Source organism: Silurus meridionalis, chromosome 22 (genome assembly GCF_014805685.1).
Source record: "Silurus meridionalis isolate SWU-2019-XX chromosome 22, ASM1480568v1, whole genome shotgun sequence".
In the NCBI taxonomy this organism is placed as follows: Eukaryota; Metazoa; Chordata; class Actinopteri; order Siluriformes; family Siluridae; genus Silurus; species Silurus meridionalis.
The window spans coordinates 5,677,048-5,705,013 of NC_060905.1; the positions used below are offsets into that span (position 1 = coordinate 5,677,048).

A 27,966-nucleotide genomic window follows, 5' to 3' on the forward strand; every position below is an offset into this window, starting at 1 on the left:
AGCGCGTCCCTTAGCTAGGCGCTTTTTGATGACGTTGTTCGGTTCTGGTGGTATGTAAAACAAGCGCATGCAACCTAACCAGGTACACTACATTGCTGTTTGGCTCTATCAGCTCGCGCGCACTACACAGTGCACTATATGTCCTGCAGGCACTTATTTTGGTTTCGGCCTCCGAGCTCGTGGTGCGTTTGAAACATGGCAACCGTGCAAGTGGGTGAAGCGGAGAAAGTGTATATTATGCATGGAGTTCGGGTCAGTAAACACACAATCAAACATTTAACACATCTAACTACACATTTAAGATTATTGTGATTTGAAAGCGAAATGCTATACATCATGTTTAGCATGAATCAGTTTATTTAGGACTGTAATTTCATGATCAACTATGAACTAAATGGTGCTAATTAGACTTGTCCATGCTGTGAGTATTTATATTCCGGTTTGTTTGTTTTGTTTGGGATCAGGATGATTTAAGAGTGGACGGCCGGGGGTGTGAGGACTACAGACATATGGAGATCGAGACAGACGTGGTGTCCAACACTGATGGATCTGCTAAAGTCAGCCTGGTAAAGCTCTCCTGCTGCTGCTGCTGGTAGTGGTAGTATTAATATTAGGCTTAGTAATAATCCTGAGGTTGCTCCAGCCCCAGTCAGCCCCACCATATGAAGATTGTTGACCTTCAAAGAAGTAGATGCCGACCCCACAAACATCCCAAATCATCTAGAGACGCACCAGTGCCAATTGGATCCCACTTTATGTGGAGTTTGGACACTGGACCTCCTGGAGTGTTTAAAGGCTCTGGCATGGAGAAGCTGGTGTTGCATCTGTGATGATCGCAAATGTTGAGCTATTTTATGAGTTGCTCAGTAGCTCCTAGTTTTATAAACCACACTGACTGTATAAGACTGTAGAAGGAACATTACTTATAATCCTACACTCCAGTGCTCATGTTAGTTCTCACTCTCCAGTGCTTTGTATTGGTTAAAGACTATAATCACACTCTTGATGTCACCCAAATGAGGATGGGTTCCCCTTTTGAGTCTGGTTCCTCTCAAGGTTTCTTCCTCATAACATCTAAGGGAGTTTTTCCTCGCCACATTCACCACGGCTGCTCATTAGGGATAAACAGACATCGTTCACCTTAACTAAATTAAATTCTGTAAAGCTGCTTAGAGACAATGTCTGTTGTGAAAAGTGCTAAAAAATAAACTTGACTTGACTAATAGTCTTACTATTGTTAGTAGTAGTCTTATTCTTAGTAGTAGTAGTAATAGTATTAACATCTGGCTTTGCCAAAATCAGCCTGGTAAAGCTGCTGCTGTTGCTGGTAGTAGTAGTGGTGGTGGTAGTAGTAGTATTGGTACTAGTCTTATTGCAGTGGTACTAGAGGTGGCAATAGTTTTAGTACTAGTCTTAGTGATAGTAGTAGTAGTAGTAGTAGTGGTGGTGGTGGTGGTATCTGGATCTTCTCTAGTCAGCCTGGTAAACCTACTGCTTTTGGTGGGGGTAGTAATAGTAGTAGTATTGGTACTAGTCTTATTTGCAGTGGTACTAGAGGTGGCAATAGTCTTAGTACTAGTCTCTGTACTGCTCAAGTCAGCCTGGTAGTAATAGTAGTAGTATTAGTACTAGCCTTAATCATCGTAGTAGGAGTAGCTGGATCTACCAAAGTAGATGGCAATGCTGCTGGTAGTGGTGGTAGTAGAAGTATTAGTACCAGTCTTATAATATTTGTAAAAGATTATTTGGATCTGCCAAAGTCAGCCTGGTAAAGCTGGCGATGGTGGTTGTAGTTAGTATTAGTAATTAGCAATTTAAACTTAATAGTGGTTGTACTACAGGTGATGGTAGTAGTAATGGTGTTAGTACTTAGTCTTAGTAACAGTAATATCTGGATCTAAAGCTGCTGATTGGGTAGTTCTAATCTTAGTAGTAGTAATAGTAGTATATGGATCTGCCAGTCAGCCTGTTAAAGCGTTCTTGTGGCTGTGATCTACATTTGTTCACACTCAAAAACTCTGAATGCGTTGCTCTGAACAAACACAAGTGTGCGCACAGACACGCACACACACATGCTTCACTGCAATCAGTAACAAATTTACTTTGACACCATTTGGGCAGATGCCTTTATCCATAGTAATAAACATTTATCTATTTATGGATGAAGATATGCACAGGTTGAATCAGTAGATCACTAGATGTTTGCATGGACACTGGTAACATCTTTTCTGAGGGGAATGTTAGATCACTTATAAGAGGCCCATAAATAAATCATAGTTCAGTGGTTACAACATTGGGATTCTGAGTTTAAATCCCAGCATCACCATGCTGCCAAGCTTGGCCCCCCCAGCCTTTATCCTCTAGGATAGGAGGCATTGGCCCTAAGGCCCTTATCCATCAACTGCTCTGTTGTATAAATGACACACTTGTACGACCTTCTAGATTGGTACATCCACCCAATTATGTAAGTGTATGACAACTGATTTAATTCTAGAATTCCCTTTAAACTCTAGCATTTTGTTTGTTTGAGAGTATTTGTAGATAATAAACTAGGCGTGGCAATGTTTCAGATGAAGTGTCGCAATGATTTCTCTATGGTTACAGGGACAGACAGATATTCTTGTGGGAATAAAAGCTGAGATTGGGAAGCCGAAGCCCATGGTACCAGATGAGGGTTATCTGGAGTTTTTTGTAGACTGGTAAGTAAATATTTAGAATCCACTTGTTTATCTTTTGGCTTTTAAGATGCAGCATAAGTTCAAAATGTCATTAAATGTGTGGAAAATCTGGAAAAAAAAAAATGATCTGACCCAACTATTATTAGACATTTCTGTGGTATGACGTGTACGCTGTTTTTCTCCGCTTCTGTTTCAGCTCAGCAAACGCCACACCGGAGTTTGAGGGTCGCGGGGGTGAGGAGCTAGGAGTGGAGCTGAGTAACAATCTGTATAAAGTCTTTAATAACAAACACAGTCTGGATCTGCGCAGCCTCTGTATCTGCCCCGGAGAACACTGCTGGGTTCTGTACGTGGATGTACTGGTGAGAATTTGCACTTTAGCATTTTATAAAGATCACCCTACATTCTGAATACTCTTAGATTCTCAACATGATATTGACTGAACATCTGTAATAAATATCAAACACTGTTTGGAGGTGTGTATAACTCACAATGTAGGGGAGCGACGTCCGTTTATTGTTTATTAAGCACGTTTACCTGGTCAAGCTCCAGAATCTATTTTTGGAACATTGGGAATGAGATGGGAATATATCCTGGATGGGACAGAGAGAGAAGGACAAATCCATGTAGCTAAATATGGTCATAAGGAAATGTGCACAGTAATATTCTCAATCCATTGGCATCTGTGACTATTGTTACTGTGGTTACAGAGGTTTAAAAACAGCATTTATTTATAATAGAGGTCGATCGATAGTGGATTTTACCAATACGGATAGCTAGCTTGGATCATACTTGCCGATAACTGATTAATCAACCAATTAAAATGGACAAAATGGATTTAAAATGGATACTGGATAAAAAAATAAAACACTCCAAGTAAAATAGTACTGAACTTTATTACTAAAGTAAAAAACTGAATCATGATAAGGTGTTAAATGAAATAAATATGAATATATTCATCAATAAATACAATTCTATAATTAATAAATGTAATATAGAGCTCTCCGTGCAGCGCGTAGTCTCAGCACGTGATGTCAGTGATTCGCCTCTAGAGGCCGCTCTCATAATGACAACAGTACGGAAGCCAGAAAAATGATCTGTATGGATAGCAGATAGTTCCAGTAATCAACTATTGGTGCTGATTAGTCCGACAAAACCGATTAATCGGTCGACCTCTAATGTATAATGCTGAAATAACCCGATCTGAACTACTCCAGCCAATCAGAATTGTGTGCGTCTGTCTATATGTATGTGTACATACACTATATATACACTATATACACAAGTATTGGGACACCTGACTTTTCCAGCCATATGTGGTTCTTTCCCAAAGTTGGAAACACAATTGTGTACGATGTCTTTGGCGTAGCAGTATTCATTTTCCCTTCCCTTGAACAAGGAAAAACCCAAACCCGTTCCAGCATGACAATGTCCCTGTGCACAAAGCCAGCTCCATTAAGATCTTGACTGGCCTGCTATGGAACTCTGACCCCAACCTTATTGAACACCTTTGGGATGAATTGGACCACTGACTGCACCCCAGGCAGCGTTCCAATCAGTTACTGATGTTCCTTACTAACACTCTTGATGTTGAATGAGCACAAATCTCCACAAGCAAATGCACAATCTAGTGGAACATCTTCCCAGAAGGGTAGAGATAGAAGGGAAGGTATTCATTAGGGATAAGTATGTTCAGAAAGCACATACAAATATAAGGGTCAGGTGTCCACAAACATTTGTCCATCTAAAGTATGTATGTATGTTTTACCTCTTGCTGTACTACTGGAATCCTGCATTTTCATGCCCTTATGTCTGTTCCCAGCTCCTCCAGTGTGATGGAAACCTGTTTGATGCAATGTCCATCGCCATAAAAGCAGCTCTTTTCAATACACGGTATGCAACAACACTTTATTACATTCCTACAGTCTCTGATCTTACGTGGAACCCGTGGCTGAAAACGCTGATCAGGATTCACACTCTGATGCTAAACATGATCTTTTGCAAGTATCTAAATGCAACACTGTACTTGCACAGTCATTCGTTTCATGCGCTCATCTTGATCTCAACTCCACCTCATAAAGGTGCCGACTAAAATATTCGCTCCTGTTTTCACAATATTTACTGACAAATGTTGAAATGAAGGAGAAATGGTGTAATATTTACTAAATCAGACTGAAACCTCTATAATCAAGGGAAGCTGTAGCTTACCTGGTCTTGTGTTCTGAATTAGCATAAAACCACTCAATGAAATGACAAAAATCATGACTTGACTTAAACAGGATACCCAAAGTTCACATATCGGAGGACGAGGAAGGGGGAAAAGAGATCGAGTTGTCTGATGACCCCTATGACTGCATGCGCCTCAACGTGGAAAACGTCCCCTGCATAGTGACCTTGTGTAAGGTACGTACGTAGTACCGCTTCCTGCTTCAGCCATTTATTTGTTCTACATCGTCCATATCCTGAATTACCTCCAGTCCTATATGGTGTAGTGTATTCTAGAAGTGTGGTCAGTTTGATTCTCAGAACAAAATTTAAATGATCCACTTTGAGATAATGATCCATGAAAACATAATGAGCACATTAGCGCCTGGATGTTTTTAATTGAAATCAGAGCTCCAAATTTGGTAAAAAATGTCTAATTTGCATACCATGATGCATCATTACACCCTTAGTCTTTCTGTTTATATTACACCAGAAGATCCAAGTCGATTTTCCAGATGTTCAGTCTAAATTCTTTCACAGGAAGTGCTTTAGGAAGGAAAAAAACACGGTTCCAAAGGGCAAAGTTACACTTGTATGGCAAGTCACTGAAGTCGATTAACGGAACAAGTGGAAGTTGTTTAGTTGGCGATTTTTCCGGCTTTCGGTCCGCTGTCATTACGAGAACGGCCTCTAGGGGTAAATCACTGAAACACTGAGTTTGTTTTTACACGCGAGACTGCAAGCCATACGGAGAGCTCTATATTATATGTAATATTCATAATTTAATATTATATTTTTCTATATTATATAATTACATTTATTTATTAATATATTTTAATTTTTCATTTTCCACGATTTATTAGTGTTTATGTTTGTAATAAAATTCACTACTATTTTATATGGAGTGTTCTGTTTCAACTTATTTTGAATATATATTTTTAATTTTTTTTATCTAGTATCCATTTTTAAAACTATTATCAGCAAGTACGATCCATCCTAACTATCTGTATTGGTCAAATCCACCATCGCTCTGAACACTATAATAAATGTTATTATCCATAGAGATCAGTGTTGATCTTGTATTTTGTCACAGTGGTTTTATAATGTTAAGAAAATGGGCCATTTCAACATAATTAGGTTACAAATGTAATTTACAATGCTGTTAAAACGTGGTTTCAGCACACAAAAGCTACAAGTAAAATCAAGTTTGGTTTAGCAAAAAAAGAAAGTGATGCACTTTTTAACTGGTGTCTATGTGCTTGTATGCAACAGATCGGCCACAGGCACGTAGTGGATGCGACTTTGCTGGAGAAAGCCTGCTCCGTCGCCAGTCTGTTGATTTCTGTCACCCATAAAGGAACAGTAACTTGTGTCCGGAAGCTTGGAGGAGGCAGTCTGGACCCAGACAGTATCTTTGAAATGACAGAGGTAAGCAGATTAAAAAGGCATGAACTTGAAGATCTAAAATTGTTTATATTAGTGTAATTTATGTTTTATATTTAATCTCTAATCCTGGAAATGGATATACAGTTTGCTAAAGCATTGGAATTGAGTCTGATTACTTCTGGTGTGTGTGTGTGATTAGACAGGAAAGCGAGTGGGGAAGATGGTTCATGCACCACTGATGGAGCTGCTGCAAAAAGAAGAGAGTCTTGGTAGAGAGAGAACAAAAGTGGGCTTCCTGGCATAGCATTTCACTCTGTTCCACCTGTATTTTTTTTCTATTTTCAAAAATCAAATAAATATTTTCATTTTTAAATGGTGGATTCTTTTTCTACAGCACCTTCACAGAACATGTCTACTCTTCTGCTTCATGTCCACTACCTGTGTGTTTTTGTTTCAAACAGAGATTCATTCGTTTCACTGCTGATCTTCCATCATCTTTTCTGCAGAGCGTACACTGTGATAAAGTGAAATTTGACCCAAGGGTTTCAAGAATTTAAAATTTATTTAAAAAAAATGTGAACAGTAACTAAAAACAAAATATTTCTAACAAATCTGCAAATCCAAATGATTCGATATTCTTCAGATGAAGTCTGGCAACGATTAAGAACACACATGGCAAATAAGCTATTGCATTAAAAAAAAAAAAAATTCCAGATTCAAAGTTTCATTTGAGGTCAATATAACTTCTGAAACTTTCAAAGTTTCTCATTCCCTTTACCATGAACAGAATCTATGAATAACCAGGTAAAGAATCCAACTTTGAGTCAGTAGATGGGATTTGGGAATAAAAATATATAGACAAACAACTAAAACACTGAGTTTTACAGAAGCAGCATGTTCTGCTTCGTTTCTCTGTAAAACATCCATAAAACACATGTATATAGAGAACATGGTGTGGGTGTATCGTGATGGTGCTGTTGATCAGTATAGACATGCTAATGCGGCTTGCTTTTATGACCTTCATGCGCCCCTGAGCAGCAGGACAGCCCGCTTTCATAGCATCCCATGAGAAATTAAATGCACCACCTGACCTTAGATCAGAACATTCCACCTTTGTGTGACAGGGTTCATTTTCTCCACCATGAGATAAATCCTACATATCCTCCTCATATGTGGCCTCATATTCTGGATCAGCCAGCTCAGACTCTGACCAAGAATTATCATCAGGCTCTGGCAAAATACCGGATCTGCAGCAGAGCGGTTCATCTGATTTGGTTCACCTGGGGTTTTGAATGTATACAGTGTGTTATCCACCATCCTGCGGTCCTCATAATCCATGGAGTCCAAACGACCCAGTGGAGTGCGAGGCCTGGATGGAATAAAAGTTTCAGATGGAGCCAGGAAAGGATGGTACGTATCTTTGTCAGGTCCTCGCTCCACAGTCGGGTCATATAGAGTATCCTTAATCGTCTTGTCCACGGGGCCAGAAAATGCTTTATAGCCGTCTACTTGATGGCCGTTGAAATGGCCAGGACCGCTCAGGTCCTGCTGCAGAAGGTGGCCATACACCATGGTATCATCGATAGAAGTGTACACGTGGGAATCGTTGTCAGCTCGTGTTTTTGGGAACAAGACATCACCAGGTAGAGAAACGTTTCCTTTGGGAATGTAGATAGAGGACCTGTTGATTTGCCGCTTCTTTTTCCTGGAAATAGAAAACAGTATTTGGGTTTTATATTAAAGGTGCACTAAGGTGCACTAACCAATCGTGTACAGAGAAAAACAGATTTAGTCTCTCTACAGCTTAATATACACAATTTTGAAGGCTTCATTTATAAATCGTTCATAGGGGGCATTTACACAATAATTGGTATTCGCAAAATCCCATACATTCAGATAAACATTAACATCCTACTCATGCTCCTCACTGGGTGTAGATCTACAGATAAGAAGGCTTCAGTTCATTTAACTGAAAATCAGCACTGTGGACACACAGGTGTGAGCGAGATTAATGGCTATCGGTCACCAAGATGCTTTGTTTAAAATGTTATTGTTTTTTGCTGTGTACTGTACTTTATTTCATTTATTTATTTAATTTATTTCAGTTGTCTGAAATTCAACCTTGTGTTGGTTTTGTGTCACCAAATGCAAATAAACATATGTGCAGGTGTAAGAAGATAAATGTTTCCAACTAGGGATGGTAAGATTCACCGATTCGCCTTGGTGCAAAAGCTAACGATGTGATGCAAAGTTATCGATTTTAAAAGTGTATCGGATAAAAGGCATATCTGGCATTTGTATCGTGATGCATTGTTTTTAACATATTTGCATCGGTAAAACAGATTTATTTATATATAATTATTAGTATACACGCTGTACTTTTATTATTTAAAAAGTGGCCAATAACTTGTGACCAATATTTAATGGGTAGATTAATTTCTCCTCGCTGAACTGTTTTTCGAGCGCGTTTCTCAGCACCACCGCTGCTACGTGAATATGTATCACAACACAACGGAGCCGGAGGACTGAGATTCACATAGAATACAGATTAACATGGCAGAGGTAGAGCTGTATCTTGGTTTTATTTAGGGCCTGGTTTTATTTTATTTTTTTGCACTATAAAGGCCTGTTTTTGAAAGGGCCTTAAGTAATTGTATGATTTGCTGTCTGTCTAAATCAAAGCAATAAAAGTGAATGAACTATCTATCATATTGAACTGCATAGCATCATATTTTTTCTATTCAATCGTATTGCATTGAAACGCATCGTGTTGAATCGAAAGTAAATCAGATTGCAATGCATCGTAATGGGTGAATTGTATCGCATCGGTAGCTGCTTCATATAGATCTTCAATGTATCGTATTGTAGGCTATGCATCGAGTGGCGAATTGTATCAGCCTCAGTTATGGAGATGCCCATCCCAATTTCCAACACTTTTCTGGAAACTTTTCAAAAATATTTTGTTCTATTTGGCCTACACAAACACTTTTATACAACTTGATAAATGAAACCCAATAATGCCTTACATATATCAATATTGTAAATCTATACACCAGAGAATATACACCATACAAACATACACACCATTAGAATCCATCATATTATTGTATGGAACAAAAGCTATGCATTACCTTACTGCCACACAAACAACAACAAGAATGATGATCAAGAGTGCCAACAGTGCTCCAACCACCCCCAAAATGATGCTCAGCAGTTTGCCTACAAGATACATAAGCAGTGTTGATTAAGTGTCCACCCACTATTCATTCACTAGAAGACAAGTACATTTTAACTACAAAGACTTACCGGGCTTCTTCTGCAGGGAGATCTTGCTCAGAATGGCAAATATGCCTTTCTCAGGTTCACAGTTGGACATATTGAGGTAAAAACTTTTCAAAATGTTGTGCTCAAGAACCAACTTCTCATCCTCCCTGAAGCCTACTTCCAGATCTGAGCCTAGCTCCTGAATATGGACTTCAGCGTGATTCTTTAGGCATTCTGGAAAAGTGACGTTACTGAAGAGCAGCTGAGCACTGTAATCCTCAGGAACATTTACAATATATGATAAGGTGGAGTCTGGCTTCATTTCCCCAGGCCAGTTGGGTGTCATAATGAGTGCAGAGGTTGAGATACGTGGATAGACAGTGTAGATCAAGGTCTCTGAGGAAAAGAGTGAGGTGTTAGACTGTGATTAATAGAAAGAAAATCATACCAAGTAATCAGTGCGCTCAAACCTACCGTCAATCTCTGAATTAAAGGATGCATTTAGAAGAGGTGCCATTACTTGTCTCAGGTCCTTATTCCCATCAGCACTGGTAGTAACTGTGATGCTGGAGGAGATCTGAATCCTCTGAATGATGCCTTTACTAGCAGAGCAGAAATCACCAATGCTGAAGTTATTGGCTGCAGAGACCTGTGCAGACAGCAGCTGATCACACACCTGATCTCCAGGCACTGACTGATACAGGCTGCCCTGAGGTGCACTCAGCTCCACACTGCCCCGCTCGGGAACGTTCAAGACCCAGGTGACCTGGCTAAGTGAAGGCGGCAGGCAGGAGTCAACCAACGGTATAGTAAGGAGAGTCCCAGCAACTGAAGGACAAGAGGCCAAATTCTGGCACTCTGAAAGATTGAGAAAGGGAAAACGATCAGTGCAAAGCAAGATCAAATCCATATTTAATACAAACCCTGCATGTCACTGCACTTAGGCCCAATTTTGGCATTAAATGACTGACTTTGAGGACTTCAACTGTTGCAAACAGCTTTACACCAAATTCTCATTGAACAGTGGATTATTTCAACACGAAATAAAACTAATGATTTACAAAATACTCTAATGTTTAAATTCATAAGCTTATAAGCTCCTGTTTAATTAACTTTATGAATTTATAGTATACAGTTGACGGGAAGAATTTATAATCTGATTATCTGGTAGCACCCTGATTTTGAGTCTGGTTCCTCTCAAGGCTTTTTCCCCCTCATACTGTTTCTCTGGGAGCTAACTTATTTATTTACACTTCATATTTGGAGTTCATTTATTTCTGTGAAGTTGCTTTGTGACAATGTCCATTGTAATCAAAATATTTTATCTAAAGGAAATTGAATAAAAACGTGTCCTAATTTTATCTTCAGTCGGTCTGTATGTCTGTATGTCAAATAAAATACATGTACTTTCTTAAAATGAAACACTACTATTTTTTTGGCAGCTTGTCATGAAACCCATACATCATACAACTAATGTAATGCTATTATTATTATCATAGTGCCAATACCAATTATGCATTAGTTTTTACCCAACATGGTCAAATGGGTCAAAACTCTTTATTAATATTTAAGCCATTTCAGATAAATTAATAAAAAAAATAAACTCGCCGTGTGTGACAGACTTTAAAAACTTTAAAATCTGCATTTTCCAGTTTGATTATCACCACTACTGACTGCCAAAACACAAATGTTTACTCACTGCTGAAACTAAATAAGAGGTTACTAAAGGTTACCAATGGTCTTGGTGGCTGTGAGAATGAGATCGTCCTTCAGGCAGTCCAAAAAGGACAGGCTGACTTTGGAGCCGGCTGGCACAACGATCTTCTCCTTCACTACTTTATCCATACCAATCTCACAGAGTTCAGCCTGATTCTTCTTCTCGATTTGAAGGCTCAGGCCTTTATCATTCTGAAGATCCACTGCACACAAATCTGAACAGGACAAAAATGACACGAATAAGGAATCTTTACCATGCTCACTGTATTGAATAACTCATAAAATAACTTAGACATAGACATGAATTTTGACCAATCAAATCAACTTTAACAAGCAATTGAGGAGAAAAAAAATGTATTTCCCAACCTGGAATTCCACCTCTAAACACAGAGACCCTGAAGTTGAGTAAGAGCCCACTATCACTTGAACCCCCAGCAGTTTTGCCATCACAATTTGTCAGAGACAAGCTGAAGTTTCTATTATAATTAGCAGGCTGCTCATCAGTTGGTGTTTTTTCCACTGGAGCCATGTTGGCCTGCTGGTATATCACTTTAACTGGTTTGCCTTGGCACTCTGGCTTGTTGTACTTCACAAAATCAACAGTGAAGTTATGCCTGGGTGGTACAACAAAGTTCCACATCACTGTATACGCAAAAGGGAAGCCACTGGCACTGAAGAAGTCTGTGTTTGAGATGCCACGAGGTAGGACGGCATCTACAGCAAACACTGAACCTACAGGAAAGACATCGACATGTTGATGCGTTATGATTAAATTGATAACATATATGATTTGTTTTATTCATTTAGTCTTCATCTGTTGTATATGGTGAGAACTACTTTGTAAATGTCATTAGAAAAATGTAGAAATGTGTGAATGAACATTAGCATATAAGGACAATTGGATCATTACTGAAGTGTTTAAATATGTTTCAACTAAAAATCATTCTTGTAACCAGAACTGATACAGTGTGCAGCTTCTCATTTCATAAACAACCCTGTCGGAAGAATCCCATGGTCATGGAAAAGCTGAATGTTGTCTATAAAGCTGATCTGAGCACAGTACAAAAATACCAATGACCATAAGTGGGTGCACTGCACAGTAAATATTCAAAACAAAATATTAAACTGTATCCATTCTTTAATTATACACAAAGTTCCTGGGATATAGTTAGTTAGTAATTGAGGGACTAAATGAGTGTTTTGTTGTTCCTTACCGACAACCTCTGAGTATTTGAAGGAGAATTGGCTCAGGGTTGTTTCTTTGGGAACCTCCAGAGTTAAGCGCCATTTCCAAAGAATCTGGATGCGAGTGATTGTGCCATTTTGACAGAATTTGCCAAGGTTCATGGGTCCTGCCCGTAAGTACATCAGGATTGAGTATGTGTGATTGTCCGGACATTGTTCTGATGACTGGATCTGTCTCATTCCTGGACCTGGAAACTCCAGCTGAAATGACCTGGTGGATGATTTGAATCTTAGGTCCCATGTAAAAACTCTTTTGAAATCTTGGAAGAAGGACCAGTCGGCTTGTATGGGACCATAGTTGCAGCTCATTGAACAGTCTAAGATGCAGAAAACAGAAAGTGTTGATGAAATGATTAAGATAATGAAAAAATAATGACAAATATGAGAAATGGGGCCTTTGACAATGGGACATCCGGCATAAGGTCTAAAGTTTAAATGTGTGATAAATGTGCATGTGTGATAAATGGAAATCCGCCATTTATCACACAAGCAGCTGTAAATAATAGACGCCTACACATTTGAAAATGTTCTGCTCACCAGCAGACAACTTTTTTATGGTAAACAACTTTTTCTCTCTCTTTAGTGGCTGCCTTTTTAGACAGTTTAAACTTTGTGAAAAGATCCAACTAGTCCCACTAGTAAACTCCCTTGTTGCCACTTACCAAAGTCCCTATTAATCTCGATAGTGAAGATGTCTTGAGGTCTGCTGCAGTTGAAGGACACATGAAGGGTTTGAAGTTGATTAATGTCAGCTCGTAATTTACAAGTCTGCGCGGAGCCTTCACCTACACATACGAAACAGTCAGGGCCCTCTGTCGGTCTGCTTATGGTCACCTTCGTGTAAGGTCCAGTGGTTACAGTTACTGCGTTTGCCTCTGAAAGAACAAACAAGGATGAAATGTATAGAGTGAACAACACTGCTGATTAGATGATCGTTTCATTAACATGATTCTCCACACACACACACACACACACACACACACACACCAGAGTAATATAAAAATGAGCTTGAGCCATTGCTGGAACTTCTCACAAGTCTAGGCTTGAGAGATATCGATTGTGCAAATATTGCATAATTGTGATGGCACACATCTAGACATTCAGGAAGAAATTCCAAACAAAGTGAAAAGATTAATACAGATTAAGAGCACTATATATAGTTCCTTTAGTGCCACCAAAACTGCCTCAACCCAGTGAAGCATAGACTCCACAATATCTTTGAAGGTGTGTTATTTTAAGATCTAGATATGATCCTTTAAGGTCGGGCCTCTATGGATTGGACTCAATCGTATTGGGATCTGGGGGAATTTGAAGACCAGGTGAACACATTGAACTCTTGGTCATTTTATTCAAACCATTCCTGAACAATTATTGCAGTGTGCCAGGTTGCTTTATCCAGCTGAAAAAGACCACAGATATTAAAAAACACACAGTTTCCATGAGGTGTATTATGTTGTTTATGTTGTTCTATGTAGCACCATGATCCTGAAAGAACACTAATTTTACTGTCTGTCCCAACTGTGGAACATTAACCTGAGTTAACTAACCAAAGTTTCCCAGCAGAACATTGCCACAGCATCATATTGCTTCAAACCGCCTTGCCTTTTTCCCCATAGTTCGTCTTGGTGCCATGTCTTTCCTAGAAAATTAATGCCCTCCCCATTATGTCATCAGACCAAGCCACCTTCTTTGCATCTGTGGGCAAACATTCTGGTCCATAAGGTCACCACATCCTCTTAACACATTAGTCCCAGTTACTACAGCACACATTCAGAGTCTTGTGGAGTTCATGCTATATGCTGTGTGTATAAATACATATTCACACATTTACACACTGTATAACACCACATAAGCATTTAAATCACTAACTGAAACCAGATCCAGACATTTAAATACAATATATTTTTTATGTTAAAACTGAAAATGCATAATTGGTTGTTTATTTAATAATCCTAAATCCGAATATCTCCAAATGAATCTTCAGATAAGTTCCCAATCATAAAATAAACATGAAACGGCAAACAAACCAGACCTTAGATCCATTTATACTACAATAACTGTGTTTGTATTGGGCCAAGCCGTAAAGAAGACTTGACATTCAATAGTACAACTTTGTGTTGTTCATGCACAATCGCCGTTACGGGCATTCCGGTCTGACAACTTTTGTGACACGGGATTACCACATACACACGTGAATCTCGAAACATCATCAGAAAACATTCGAGCAGGGAGCTTTGTTGTATACATAACACACTTATGTCATTGTTTGTTTATGCATTTAGATAGTACATCTGCCTTGTACCTACAATATTGTTGTTGTTTTGTTTTTTTATCAGCAAGACCTGCCAGATAGATAGTGCACAGACTTGTACAGCACCTGTAGGTTTGCACTCTTTTTCAATGAGTCTGTATTTTATGGAAAAGTATAGAAGCACTGTTGTCTTTTATTTTAAGCATTGTGTATTCAGTGAAAGGACTTTTATTTTAGACGCACGCCTACCTTATTCTGCACCTTGTGGCTGTGCATTTAGAGAACATATCTCTGTTCATATTTAATGAGTGTTCCATTTCCCTGGCTGGTTTATATAATTAATAGATAGATAGATAGATAGATAGATAGATAGATAGATAGATAGATAGATAGATAGATAGATAGATAGAGATATAGAGATATATATAAATAAATCTGAGACTCATTACTATGTGTGTATCACTCGAACCACTATAACAACCCCACTACTACTACTACAGTGAACATTTTTGAATGATCCACATGCATGCTCAAAGAACAATGCATAAATGTCTTAGCAGATCATTTTGATTGCATTTGATGGTAGCATCTTTTCTCCAAACACCATAATCAGAACTGTATAACAGAAGGAGAATCAGCTTGAAGATCCCATGCAATGTGCTGGAAAAGCTGCAAGAAACTATTAAGGAGAACATTTATTGCAGCATTTTTGACAAATCTGAATGTGGAATTTTTACAGATGTATACATTTATATTATATATGGGTGAAGAAAGTTAATATTGAAGGGGGGGGTTTCTACAAACGTTGCAAGCACCCCAAACCTGTAGAGGAGGTGGAGGTGATAATGAAGAAGAAGAAGAAGAAGAAAAAGAAGAAGAAGAAGAAGAAACCAAATATATACATTCTATAGCTAATTTAATTTTAATACCTATAAGCTTTTACAGATAAGAATTCAACTCCAAGCTCAAACTGAAACGAGCCATAGGTTGGACTGGGAGTTAGTCATAGCTTGTGTTTGTTTGGCTCACCTGAAACACCTGCAGTCAGAACCAGGAGCAGTCCAAAAACCAGCCAACTCATTTTGTTTCCACAAAGAAACACTATTCCACTTGTAATCACGACTTCTTCTCTCTCATATTGGTTTGAAAGCACGTTATTGTAATTCGGTGTTCAGTAGCCCTTGTCGTTAAGGTTGTAAGCAGGGCACTTCCGGGTTCCTCACCTGGCTGGGCGTGGCTCAGGTACCTGCCCAAACTTGACATATACGGACGAGTTGAAGCGCAAACGTGAGACTCTGTGACACGTGACAGCCAACGCCCTATTGCAAACCACGCACAAGTAATCGTGTCAAAACATAAATAAATCAAATCTATATCAGTTGTAAAGTATTCAGAGTCTATGGGATGTTTTGATGTAGACTGGGGGATGATTATGAGGTGATAATTATATTTTACTGTGTGGTGCTTGTTGATTGATTTGCACTGCATTCAACGTATTCAGTTTTTACACTTGGATTCTTTCATTGTCTCCACACGCCCGAGTGAACACATTCCTCTAAAGGAAAAAAGAACCATGGTAGGTGTACAAGAAAAAAAAAAACACCAAGTGACAACCAAATGAATGTAAAACTACCAATGAACACGTTGTTCCTGTTTTACATGATTTTATCTATTGCTATATTGGACTGACTCGTAATTTCACACTAAAGAAACCTAAGAAAACCCTTTCAACTTCTACTTGGAATTCCTACTTGAGAGCTCGGTACAGTTCAGGAGTCTCCAAACCACCCGACTTCAGCAAGTGACGTCATTCAACATGGCCTCCCCCTTCAGCATTTGAACAACAACAACAACACCACACTTTTCAAGATTCAAGTTTTATTTGTCATGTGTTCAGATGTCAGTGCGACGGCGTGTTAGGGCCAGTATGGGATAAAACAAAAAACTGGAAGGGCAGGGGCAGGGAATTTCCGAGAAAAAACTCAAAACTTTCGAGTTTAAAACTCGAAATTATCCAGTTTAAAACTTGGAAATGCATATAATACGACGGTGTATCACTGCCAATATCAAAGTGTAAAAAATAACTGGAGGGGGTGGGGATTTCCGAGTTTAAAATTTAGGATTTTCAAGTTGTAAGTCGAAAATTCCAAGTTTAAACTCAGAATAAGAAAACAACACAAATTTACACGAAGAAAATAAAAATCCAGTATGGTGATCTTGTGATTCCTAGCTAAAAATAAGTATTTCCTTGTTTCAGTTTGAATACAATTTTAATTATATTAGTTTTTCTCTCGAAAATTTCGAGTTGTTAACTCGAAAGTTTTTAGTTTTTCTTTTCTCTTTAGTTCTTGACTCTTTCTAGGATAGTTCAGTTGGTGTGTAAAGGGGTAGAATTGACCTTCTGTACCCTTCTAAAGTCCACTATCATTTCTTTGGTTTTGCTGATGTTGTGGCAGAGGTTGCTTTCACTGCACCATTGTGATAGTGCTCTAATCTCATCTTTGTAGGCCGTCTCATCTCCATCAGTTATAAGGCCCAAGATGGAGGTGTCTTCTACAAACTTAAAGATGATGTTGGAACTGTGCTGGGCAACACAATCATGTTTAAACAGGGAGAACAGGAGGGGACTTAAGACACAACCCTGGTGCTCCAGTGCTCAGAGTCTGAGTGGAGGAGTACCTGTAGTTATTCCCAATTCTGACCACGGCCTAAAGTCCAAAATCCATTACATAGTGAGTCAGTCCTAATTCTTTCAGTTTTGAAATGAGTTTACATGGGATGATAATGTTAAAGACAGAGCTGTATTTGATGAACAGCATTCTGAGTATTTTTCTTGACCAGGTGTGCGAGAGCCTCGTGTATCGCTAAAGTGATGGCGTCCTCTGTCGATCTGTTTTTCCTGTATGCAAATTGGAGAGGGTCAATGGTGGCTGGGAAGGAGGAACACAACACAATGATTTCATTATAGTAATAGTCCTGGATTAAACCGCATTTAGACACAATCATTTGTTAAATCTTTAACCGTGACTCCAAAGTTCAGTGTTTTGACAATTAAAATATTCACTGTTTATTCATCAAAGTTAGCTTGGTCCAAAGAGATCAAAAGGTTGCTTTCGTGGCATGACAAATATTAACGTTTTGGGTTTAGTTTAGTTATAGACTTATAAAACAGACAAGTAATTGAAAAAATAAAGAAATCAAGATTTAAAAAAAAAATTAATAAAAAACATGTGCATATGTTCAACAATGCAGTAGTGATTATTTAATAACATTTTTAAAAAGCCATATTGATTATGCATATAGCGTCCTCAGAATGAGATGGGGCTTTTTCAGCAATTTGAGCTACAGGAGCTCGTCTGTGGGATCAGACAACATGGACCAGCCTTCACTCTCCACATGCGTTAGTGAGCCTTGGCCACCCATGAACCTGTCGCCAGCTCACCACTTCCTTTCTTGGACCACTTTTGATAGATATTGACCACTGCAGACCAGGAACAGCCCACAAAAGCTGCAGTTTTAAAGATGCTCTGACCCAGTCATCTAGCCATCACAATTTGGCTCTCGTCAAACTCGCTCAAATCCTTACTTGCTGCCACCCACTAACAGTGAAGAGATAATCAGTGTTAGTCACTTCACCAGTTATAATGTCATGTTATGCCTAGTCGGTATATACTGTATACACACATATTTTGTGTTGCTAGTGTGCAGCACCCCCAGTAGGTGGAGCAGTTTATTGAGATGAAAGACAGTTTAAATTAGACTGTATGTATTGACTTATTTCTATGGCCAGGTGATGCTTGCTGTACTTTATCAAAGTGTTGCTTAGGCTTGGGTTAGTCTCTCTCTCTCTCTCTCTCTCTCTCTCTCTCTCTCTCTCTCTTTTACACCCCCACACACACACACACACACACACACACACTTCCATGATGTTACACAGTTAATGTATAAATGTTAATTTATCATTTATTTTGCTTTTCAATAGCATCTGAATCTTTTGCAGTTCCGTTTTATTTCCCCGAAACTATTACATTAACATTATAAATCAAGTTATACTTAGAAGTCTTGTTTAAACCCAGGCAACACAATATTTTTTATTACAACACTTTCCTGTACGCCTTTTACATTCTTTTACATGTACTGCGAACATAATGGAAAATTTTGCAAACATATTGGATCAGTTTCCTGATTCTTTAGAAAAAAACAGCACACTCGCAAATTACAGCTCTTCCACAATGTCAGCATTTCCAATGAATCTTTCGAAATGTCCTGCGTACCTGCCTGGACAGCACTATATTTTATATAAAAAAAATAAATAAATAAATAAATACATTTTAATTTGATGGCTTTAAAACCACAAATATTTTTGTTACAGGGCCGTGTTTACCATTATGTATACATTTAAGAACTATAGAGACTTGTGTGTTTGTTAATTATAACAGTACCAACACATTTAATTAAGTAAATTAAATAATTGAAATGAATTAACTCAAAAACATTAATAATATTGATTGTGTTATGTGTACAAAATAATTTAATGATGTAATATTTATTAGCATGCTAGTTCTGTTTGTAAAATAAACCCAATATTTTTTTGCTTCAATTTCACCAAATTTGTTTGCGTGTGCTATTAGTTACACAGTTACGCTTTCTGAATGGTTTACTTTTAAGAAGCTCAATTTATTAATTCTAACTCAATTCTTAAAGTTGTTAAATTTAGTTAATAACATTGTAATCCATATTATTTATAATAATAATAATAATAATAATAATAATAATAATAATAATAATAATGTTATTTACAAACAGGACAAAGAAGTGACATACAGTACAGACCAAAAGTTTGGACACACCTTTTCATAGTCATAAAAATTAAGAGAACTCTTTGAATGAGCAGGTGTGTCCAAAATTTTGGTCTGTACTGTGTATATATATATATATATATATATATATATATATATATATATATATATATATATATATATATATATATATATAACGTTTGGTCTGTACTGTGTATATATATATACACAGTACAGACCAAACGTTATATATATATATATATATATATATATATATATATATATATATATATATATATATATATATACACACAGTACAGACCAAAAGTTTGGACACACCTGCTCAATTTTATGACTATGAAAATTGTAGATTCACACTGAAGGCATCAAAACTATGAATTAACACATGTGGAATTATATACATAACAAAAAAGTGAACTATAAATATGTCATATTGTAGGTTCTTCAAAGTAGGCATCAAGAGAATGCCAAGAGTGTGCAAAGCAGTAATCTAAGCAAAAGGTGGCTACTTTGAAGAACCTACAATATTACATATTTTCAGTTGTTTCACACTTTTTTGTTATGTATATAATTCCACATGTGTTAATTCATAGTTTTGATGCCTTCAGTGTGACTCTACAATTTTCATAGTCATGAAAATAAAGAAAAATCTTTGAATGAGAAGATGTGTCCAAACTTTTGGTCTGTACTGTATGTATTTGTAGTTTGTATAGTATATGTATTTGTATACGTAGGTATAGTATATGTATTCTTTAGCTGTACACAAAGTGGAAGACAAGTACCAGTGAAAATAAATCCCTGTCTTTCTGTTTTACAGCTGATTCACCAAACATAACTTCAAGTGAATTTTTATTGTTAATACTGTTAAAAGGAAACATGTGGATAAATAAGTAGATGAATAGCTAGTAGTAAGTCAGAGTATGTAAAGAATAAATCTGGTGTAGACTATTTATAAACCTCATACTTAATGAAGTTCATAAATAGTCTACATGAAGTGTATAAAGGTCACAGGTTTCATGGCTACCCTGTAGGTCACTGCGTTTAAACCAATAGGAAGTAAGATTGCCAAAAATGGTGAGATCCCCCATGTGTAAATGAGGAAATGATTTACTGTGACAAAGTAAAAGTAGCTTTAGAAAGCACAGCCTGGTGTAAGTAAGGGCTGTGACTTGTCAATGAACTCAGTTAGGCATGTGACTCCGGTTAAACAATGCCTTCCTGAGACTATTGGAAAAAATGTCACATGCACATCATTCACATCCAATTCCTAATGACGACTTTCAATAAATATTTAACAAAAACCAATGCACAACACAGTCTGAACTATTATCTGCCCCAATGCCTTGCTATATCACTTGTTTAACTTACAACTATATTTAAATACTATATATTTGTATTTTATTTTTCTTCTTTATGTAGTTGTTTGAAGAACTCTATATTATTATCATTATAATCTGTATCGTTATACACAGTAGTTATAATCGTATTGTTTTGTAAAGAAGTTCACTCACAATAAAGTCTTAAGACAATAAGTACACTGACAATAATCTTCCTGTTAAAAGTTAAGTCAAATTAAAACCTAAGGAAACTCCAAAATATTTATATAAATATTTATATGGTAGCATATTTCAAGCCATATTTTAAATGTGTTTTATTGCACTAATTTACATGAAAATTCATCATCAGCAAATAACTAAATAAAATGAATAATACAGAAGAACAGAAGAAAGAGAGGGAAAAGTTATGTGGGGTTATATAGTAAGAGTACTGTACATTTTAAGACATAATATAACTAGTATATTCAAATAAAATTGACAATGAACGATTCTTGCATATGAATTTCCATTTACAGTATGTATAAAAAATAACCAAGCTCATAAGGTCTGCAGTTCAAGCCCCAGTACTGCCAAGCTGCCACTGCTGGGCCTTTTACTCTATCAGCTCCAGGGGTGCCATACCATACCATACCATACCATACCATACCATACCATACCATACCATATCATACCATATCATACCATACTCTAAGCTCTGTCCCTAGCTTCTGGGGTAATTCTGGTTCAGAGGTTACTGATCATAAGGTTGGGGGTTCAAGTCCCAAGCACCGCCAAATTGCCAGTGTTGGGCCCTTAACACTATCTGCTCCAGGTGTGCGTACCTGTGCTTTGACCCCAGCTTCTGGGGCACTTGTGTTCCAATGGTTAGGAATCTGGGTTATTGATCATAAGGTTGGGGGATCAAGCAAGGGGTGTTAGATATACGCTAAAATTCATATAAAAATTATTTTCCACTATTCAGATGAATAGATGAGTGCTATAACACATCACAAAGTAAAGGACATGGTACCTATTCAAACTTTGGAGGAAGAAGGTTTCAGAAAGTTGATTGTCAAGATTTGAGATAAATATTTTAGCCAGTGTTTGAGTAGGCAGCTTGTGCTCTATTAATTTGAGTCGAGTCTGTATCGGCATTAGTAGTGTTAAAAGTAAGGAGTACCACAGTTAACAAAACTATATGTATGTAAAATTAGAATTAAGGAATATGTAACAGTTTTCACGGTATAGCCTATATAAATATCGGTATAAATATATATCGTGGTCACGTTCATACTGATAAATCGCCCACCCCTAGCTCAAGCCCAAGCCCCTCCCACTTGAAAATGACCATGACAGACTTCCTCTGGAATTAATACAGTTTTGACGTTTGCAGCGCGCCTGAAGTGACTCATTTTGCGGAAGGATATCGCAAAGAGGGAGTGGCTGGTGTGAAAGCTAGTCTCAGACCTAGTATTTGTAAATGGTGTGAACGCGCATAACCGTCTCAGACCTGGTATTTGTGTGCTGTGTGCGTTTAGCGGTTTTTCCCCGGGATTATTCAATTTCTCGATTCGTTTTGTGCTCGCCTTCACGGATTATATTTTAGACATTTTTTGACCATGGGACATGTCGGATTATATCGGTTAGTGTGTCTCTCCGCGTGGTTTATACTCAAAGGTACGATTTAGGATCTTTGATCCTTATTCTCCTACTGAACTCTGTCTTATACTTTCATTCTTCACACTGTAAACAGCTGGCCTGATGTTTGAATTTATGTATTTATTTATTTTTTTATAGTAAATTAACTTCGATTAAAGGTTAAATTCTCTATGTTCAATTTGAGATTGATAAATACAAAGGCTTTTTTTTTTACCCTTAACAGAGGTGCCAATAATTATGGAGATTACCTTATTTGCCTTGATTCACTGTTATTAAATCTTCTGGTTATTGTTTGAGGAATTTATTCAAGACTACAACAGGATCCAGATAATTATCCTGTAATCTAACTTATATTTGTTACTGAATATGTTTCTAGCTGCTGCTGAATCAATGGTGATTACGCCTTCTAAATTGGTGGTGAAGTATGGAGATGCTGCTTCAGCTACCTGTTCCACTACCGAACAGAAACATGGAGGAATGGGCTGGGAAGCTTCAGAGGGAGGTGTGGATATTGTTGAGGGTGTCCAGCAGGTCACCTGGGCAGTGCCAAACATTACACATTGGGACTTAAAGCCAATTTGCTACATGATCTCTGAAAATGTTGAACAATTGGTAAAGGAACTCAACATTGTTATTTACAGTTAAGTTGATATCTTTTTATTCTCTTTGTCTTTGAGTGATCAAGTTTATTTATAGTGTCCAAAGGTTCTTTGCCTTTTTAAATGACATAACTTAGAACTACTTTTGTTGTGGCATGAAACATAAATGTTATAAGGCAACGAAATAAATAAAACATGCTCACATTTAGATTGTACATCGGACACACACTCTTGTGTGTGTCCACTCTGTTTAGTCTTCTGCATGCAACCAATATAAAGACACTGTTCATCCAAATGATGCCTCAGAAATGGCTTCGATTGAATGGACAGCTGCCAGTTAGAAACACTAGCTTTCATTCATTTATCACTAGCCATTATCATTGTTTATTTGTGTTGTACTAAGACGGTTTTCTACTCCACAGAGCTTCCAGATTCTATCGATGTGAAGAAATGCTCAGAGCCACTAAACGAAGGGGAGACCTGTACGCTTCAGTGTGATATTAAAAGTGTTGCTCCGGTTAAAAACCTTCAAGTCATGTGGTACAAACAACAGGTTGTTCTGGAAAATGTCACCTTTAATGAAAATACTATGAGTCCAGTTGAGAAACATTTGAACAGATCAATCCAGGCCAGCAGAAATGATGATGGAGCTGAGTATTGGTGTGAAGCAAAGCTGGAACTGGGACCAGAGGGACCACAGCCTCCTCCTACAAAGAAATCGGAACCTCGCAGGATTACAGTACACTGTAAGTTGGGATATTTCCAAAATAATTTCAGGGCAGATCCATGGTACTTGGAGATTGTACTTTAGTTCTGATTTAGCATGAGTTATCATACTTTGTGTATCATTACTTCCTTCCCATATTGTCTGTCTTCTTGGTTAATACTAATGTGTTATAATGTTTCTGTTACTGAAACTTGTCGGTCCGTTTCTGAGAAAAGTTGGCAATGTGTGTTGTTATTTTAACCGTTCTTTTAAGGCTGTTGTATCACTGTGCTCAAGGACCTGTCCACATCCCTGTTTACCTGTTTACACATTCAGCACTGCTTAGATTCCTTCAATTCATGTGCTGCTGACTAACTTTGATCAGCTGACACCTTTTATATTTTTTTCTTTCTTTAGACAAGCCACGGTTTGCTAATGATACAGAGACCATAGAAGCAGGAAATACCACTTTAAATTGTACTGTCAAAGCAAATCCCCCTCCTGTGTACACTTGGGAGGCGCCACATTTGGATGAGACATTTTACGGCCCCACATTATCCGTTACTTATCCAGGAAACTACAAATGCACTGCATCAAACCAACGTGGCAACGCAACGAAACTTTTTATCGTCAAACGTGAGTATTAAAGATTTATTTTGTTTTCATGTGATGTTGATTTCCTGTATTTATTTCCTTAATTTAATTTATTTACTATGAATGTAACAGTACACAAAATTTACGGTTCGGTACGTACCTCAGTTTTTTAAGTCATGGTTCGGTTCAGCTTCAGTACATTTAAGGGGAAGAAATGTGTGTTTTACATTTTATAGTAATTTTCTAAAGATGTGTTCTACGTAACTGTTCTAGTTATTTCAGCGTACTTAAACAAATGGCCGCTTACCTTCCATCCTTCATTCATTCACTCCCTTAATATGCAGAATTGTCAGGATTTGCTTTTAAGAGAAATTCTTGAAGCTGAAAAATGAAAAAGACCGTCAAAAAACTCGAAGTGGCCGACTCGTACAAATACGTGTACCGTTACACCTCTGTTATTTACTATCAGACAAACGCTATATTTAGCTATATATTTGTGAACGTACTATGTCATGTATTCATTTTAAGCTAAAAATGTAAATAAATAGTAAATTATAGAATTCCTTGAATTCTGCTGATGTGGTGTTAAAGATGTAGTAATATTCTGCTTTGGTTCATAATACCTTTTTTTCTTACAGCTTATCCCAACACCGTTTTTTTAGTTTGTCTGTTGATCGGAATATTTGTAGCTCTTGTGCTGATTGCAGCAGTCATATTCACACACTGGAAAAGAAAGCAAGGAAGGGCGGCTAACAACAGCATCCCATCTCCAGCAGATCAGAAAGAGGAAGATGTAGAGTTAGTTAAAAAATAAGCTCAATTAGAATGCATGCTCTTTTGTTTTCTGGTGCTCCAGGACCGTTTGCTCTACACTGATGCTAAATCTTATACAGCAATGAGTGGCAAAGGGTTTCTGAGTTATGGTTTCAGAAATGTTTCTTTTGTAGGTTTTTTGTCTGTTTTTAATGTGACTGTGATTACTGAAGGTTTAGACAAACATAGGTTTGAAACCCTGCATTTTGCCTAATGACTGGAATTAATATTTCGGTTAAACCTTCATTTTTACTCATTTCATTTATGTTTTATTTATCTCTGATATATTTGGTTCATATGCATTTCCCTTTTCTAGTTCTAGTTCACGTTGTTATTTTGGTACATAATTTAGCATAGCCACACGAGGATGTGCTGTTGGACTGATTGACTCATTGTGACCGAATTGTTTAAACATTTCACTATCATGACCTGTTACTAGAGTTGGAATTGTGTTTGTAGCGATCACGGACAAGCAGAGTGAAACACAATTAAATGTCTCTAAATATCAACATTCTTGGTACATCGCTTGTCCAATCAGTGTAACGGTGCGGATTTTTAAATGTTAGACATATACATTTGATTATCTTCATTGATACATTTGATCCTTATGTACATATGTGTATGTATTATTTTTATTTTTGTGTACTCTATATGGACAAAAGTATTAGGACACCGGACTTGTGTGGTTCTTCTCTGAACTGTTCTCACAAATTTAAAGGCCTTTTGTATGTTTTTGGATGTGATGGCTTTCTATTTTCCAAACTCATTCTTGTGTATAATGTGAGCACCATATTAAGATTTGGCTTACAAAGGATGCGATCACAACCCTATTGAGCACCTTTGGGATGTGTTGGAACGTTATGGTCAGGTGTCCACACACTTTTGCCCGCATAGTGTAGTATGTTGTATGTTGAAAGTTTAAATATACTGTGCATTTTTATATACCGTATTTTCCGGACTATAAGACGCTACTTTTTTCCCACGCTATGAACCCTGCGGCTTAAACAATGAAGCGGCTAATATATGGATTTTTCCTGGGTTTTTCCCTGTTTTCCAAGCTTTAAGCCAAAGACTGAGCCCCATAACACTAGACCAATGAAATTGCCGAACGGGTTCAAGTGAACCAATTAAACTCTTTATATTAAATCAGCTACGACGATACCAAAAGATAACGCACGACGATACCAAAAGATAAACTCCCGAGAGAAATAGTTGTGAACGGAAGGAGGAAGACAGTGAACAATGACTTTCTTGGTAGGCTACTGTTTAGATACAAGTCGTGTTACAGGCACTGTCTTTTGTTAAAACCCGTGTAAAGTTCATTAGTTTCAATGTAGACATTATAGACAGGTGCGGCTTATTTATGTTCAAAATAAAAATGCCTCAAGCTGTGATACAGTGTGTGTTTTTGCTCTTTTTTCTCACAGTTATTTAATCATAATACTGGCTATAATTTTAAAAAGCCCGCTTTCAGCTATGGATTTGTGCTACAGTAGCTCTGTTGTGGGTTTTCAGCAGGCGTACTAGCAGGTGTAAACCCACATACATTAATGACCCTCAGGCAAACATGCGATTGTCACTGGTTGACCAGTAGTCTTACTTTTGACCACTTATATTAACCGCTGCCCACAAGACCTAACAAGGTTTCCCATCATCTTTTAGTGGTTTTAATAGTATGGCTGATCTGCAAAGTTTTTTTTAACACAAACATTTTCGTTTGAGAACGCTTCACTTCACAAGAACGAAGCTGTAAAAGTCATTTAATTTTGTGCAATTGCAAACAGACTCAAGTTAGTTTTACACAGACTGCATTTTTTCACTGGAATTGCATTAAATGACGAAGAACCACATTTTTATTATAATGAGACTGTCTCATCTAAGGGAGTTTTTCCTTGCCACAGTCGCCATGACTGTTCATCAGGGATAAATACACACCGTTCACCTTAACTGTTGATTTCTGTAAAGTTGTTTTGAGACAATGTCTGTTGTGAAAAGCACTATAGAATTCAATTTGACTTGACTAGATTTTATCGTTTGTGTTCTAGTATGTGGTAGAAGTCTGGAGCAATTTTTTGGTGCTGTTTTTGATCTTAATTTTTGCCCTGTGCATGATCACTTAAATGAGCAGATGTGAATTATGTATCCTATATTATGCGGCTTTATAAATGAAATTTGTGTAGCAAAATGATTTTACATTGTACATTGTAATTTACTGTATTACAGTTAAAACATGTAATGCATTGTATTTCATTGTCTGTGTGTGTAATGAATAATGCATTGTACTAACTACTTGCTTCGGTCTACAGTAAAAGCTGGAGAATATGAGTATGTGCATCGGATTGGAGTATAGTATTACTCTTATTATTACTATAGAATGATATCACTATATAAGTGCAAACAATAGGACTGAAGTTTGCTGCTGCCTTTTGCGCATTTGCAATAAAAATACCGCAAAGAATCTCAAAATCAAAGTGCTCCTTCACACTTAATCTCATAACCCATAATTCCTGACCTGAAAAAATAATAAAACCCCCTCTACATTTCTCAGTCTAATCAACAATTGTTTACTAGTTGTAATATTTTTTATGCTACACAATGTACTACAGCTAATCATGTGTTTGTTTAAACACTGATAATCCATTACTCTGCAGTGTGGAAGTTGAGGATGCCCAATAGACCTGGCCCTACCCCAGAAAAACATTTCAGTAAGACAA

At 37.4% G+C, this 27,966-nt stretch overlaps 3 protein-coding genes across 3 annotated transcripts; 2 read left to right on the plus strand and 1 right to left on the minus strand.

Annotated features, from left to right (window-relative positions):
- Positions 1–130: 130 nt before the first annotated feature.
- On the plus strand, positions 131–6,642 carry exosc7 (exosome component 7). The gene is made up of 8 exons (XM_046834876.1): positions 131–252; positions 465–566; positions 2,605–2,699; positions 2,875–3,040; positions 4,501–4,571; positions 4,958–5,081; positions 6,156–6,311; positions 6,469–6,642. Exons 1-8 carry the CDS (start codon positions 196–198, stop codon positions 6,571–6,573), a joined length of 876 nt encoding a protein of 291 aa, XP_046690832.1. The 5' UTR covers positions 131–195; the 3' UTR covers positions 6,574–6,642.
- A 170-nt stretch (positions 6,643–6,812) lies between these two features.
- Positions 6,813–15,989, minus strand: cdcp1b (CUB domain containing protein 1b). Its single transcript, XM_046834873.1, has 9 exons — positions 15,775–15,989; positions 13,157–13,369; positions 12,464–12,811; positions 11,616–11,981; positions 11,267–11,464; positions 10,008–10,391; positions 9,576–9,929; positions 9,401–9,488; positions 6,813–7,974 (listed from the first exon to the last, which is right to left on the minus strand). Exons 1-9 carry the CDS (start codon positions 15,824–15,826, stop codon positions 7,362–7,364), a joined length of 2,616 nt encoding a protein of 871 aa, XP_046690829.1. The 5' UTR covers positions 15,827–15,989; the 3' UTR covers positions 6,813–7,361.
- A 6,269-nt stretch (positions 15,990–22,258) lies between these two features.
- LOC124376288 (intercellular adhesion molecule 5-like) lies at positions 22,259–27,720 on the plus strand. The gene is made up of 5 exons (XM_046835298.1): positions 22,259–22,558; positions 22,917–23,180; positions 23,562–23,885; positions 24,263–24,481; positions 25,078–27,720. Exons 1-5 carry the CDS (start codon positions 22,501–22,503, stop codon positions 25,251–25,253), a joined length of 1,041 nt encoding a protein of 346 aa, XP_046691254.1. The 5' UTR covers positions 22,259–22,500; the 3' UTR covers positions 25,254–27,720.
- Positions 27,721–27,966: the final 246 nt, after the last annotated feature.

Excerpts from the sequence above, each read along its gene's own strand:
- LOC124376288 (XM_046835298.1), top strand. The coding sequence starts at position 22,501 with ATGGGACATGTCGGATTATATCGGTTAGTGTGTCTCTCCGCGTGGTTT. Across the intron at positions 22,559-22,916 it reads CGCGTGGTTTATACTCAAAG|CTGCTGCTGAATCAATGGTG; the intron begins GTACGATTTAGG and ends ATATGTTTCTAG. Across the intron at positions 23,886-24,262 it reads TCGCAGGATTACAGTACACT|ACAAGCCACGGTTTGCTAAT; the intron begins GTAAGTTGGGAT and ends TTCTTTCTTTAG.
- cdcp1b (XM_046834873.1), bottom strand. The coding sequence starts at position 15,826 with ATGAGTTGGCTGGTTTTTGGACTGCTCCTGGTTCTGACTGCAGGTGTT. Across the intron at positions 10,392-11,266 it reads CACAGCCACCAAGACCATTG|AGTGCCAGAATTTGGCCTCT; the intron begins GTAACCTTTAGT and ends TCAATCTTTCAG. Across the intron at positions 9,930-10,007 it reads CTTTAATTCAGAGATTGACG|AGACCTTGATCTACACTGTC; the intron begins GTAGGTTTGAGC and ends TCTTTTCCTCAG.
- exosc7 (XM_046834876.1), top strand. The coding sequence starts at position 196 with ATGGCAACCGTGCAAGTGGGTGAAGCGGAGAAAGTGTATATTATGCAT. Across the intron at positions 253-464 it reads ATATTATGCATGGAGTTCGG|GATGATTTAAGAGTGGACGG; the intron begins GTCAGTAAACAC and ends GTTTGGGATCAG. Across the intron at positions 567-2,604 it reads GATCTGCTAAAGTCAGCCTG|GGACAGACAGATATTCTTGT; the intron begins GTAAAGCTCTCC and ends CTATGGTTACAG.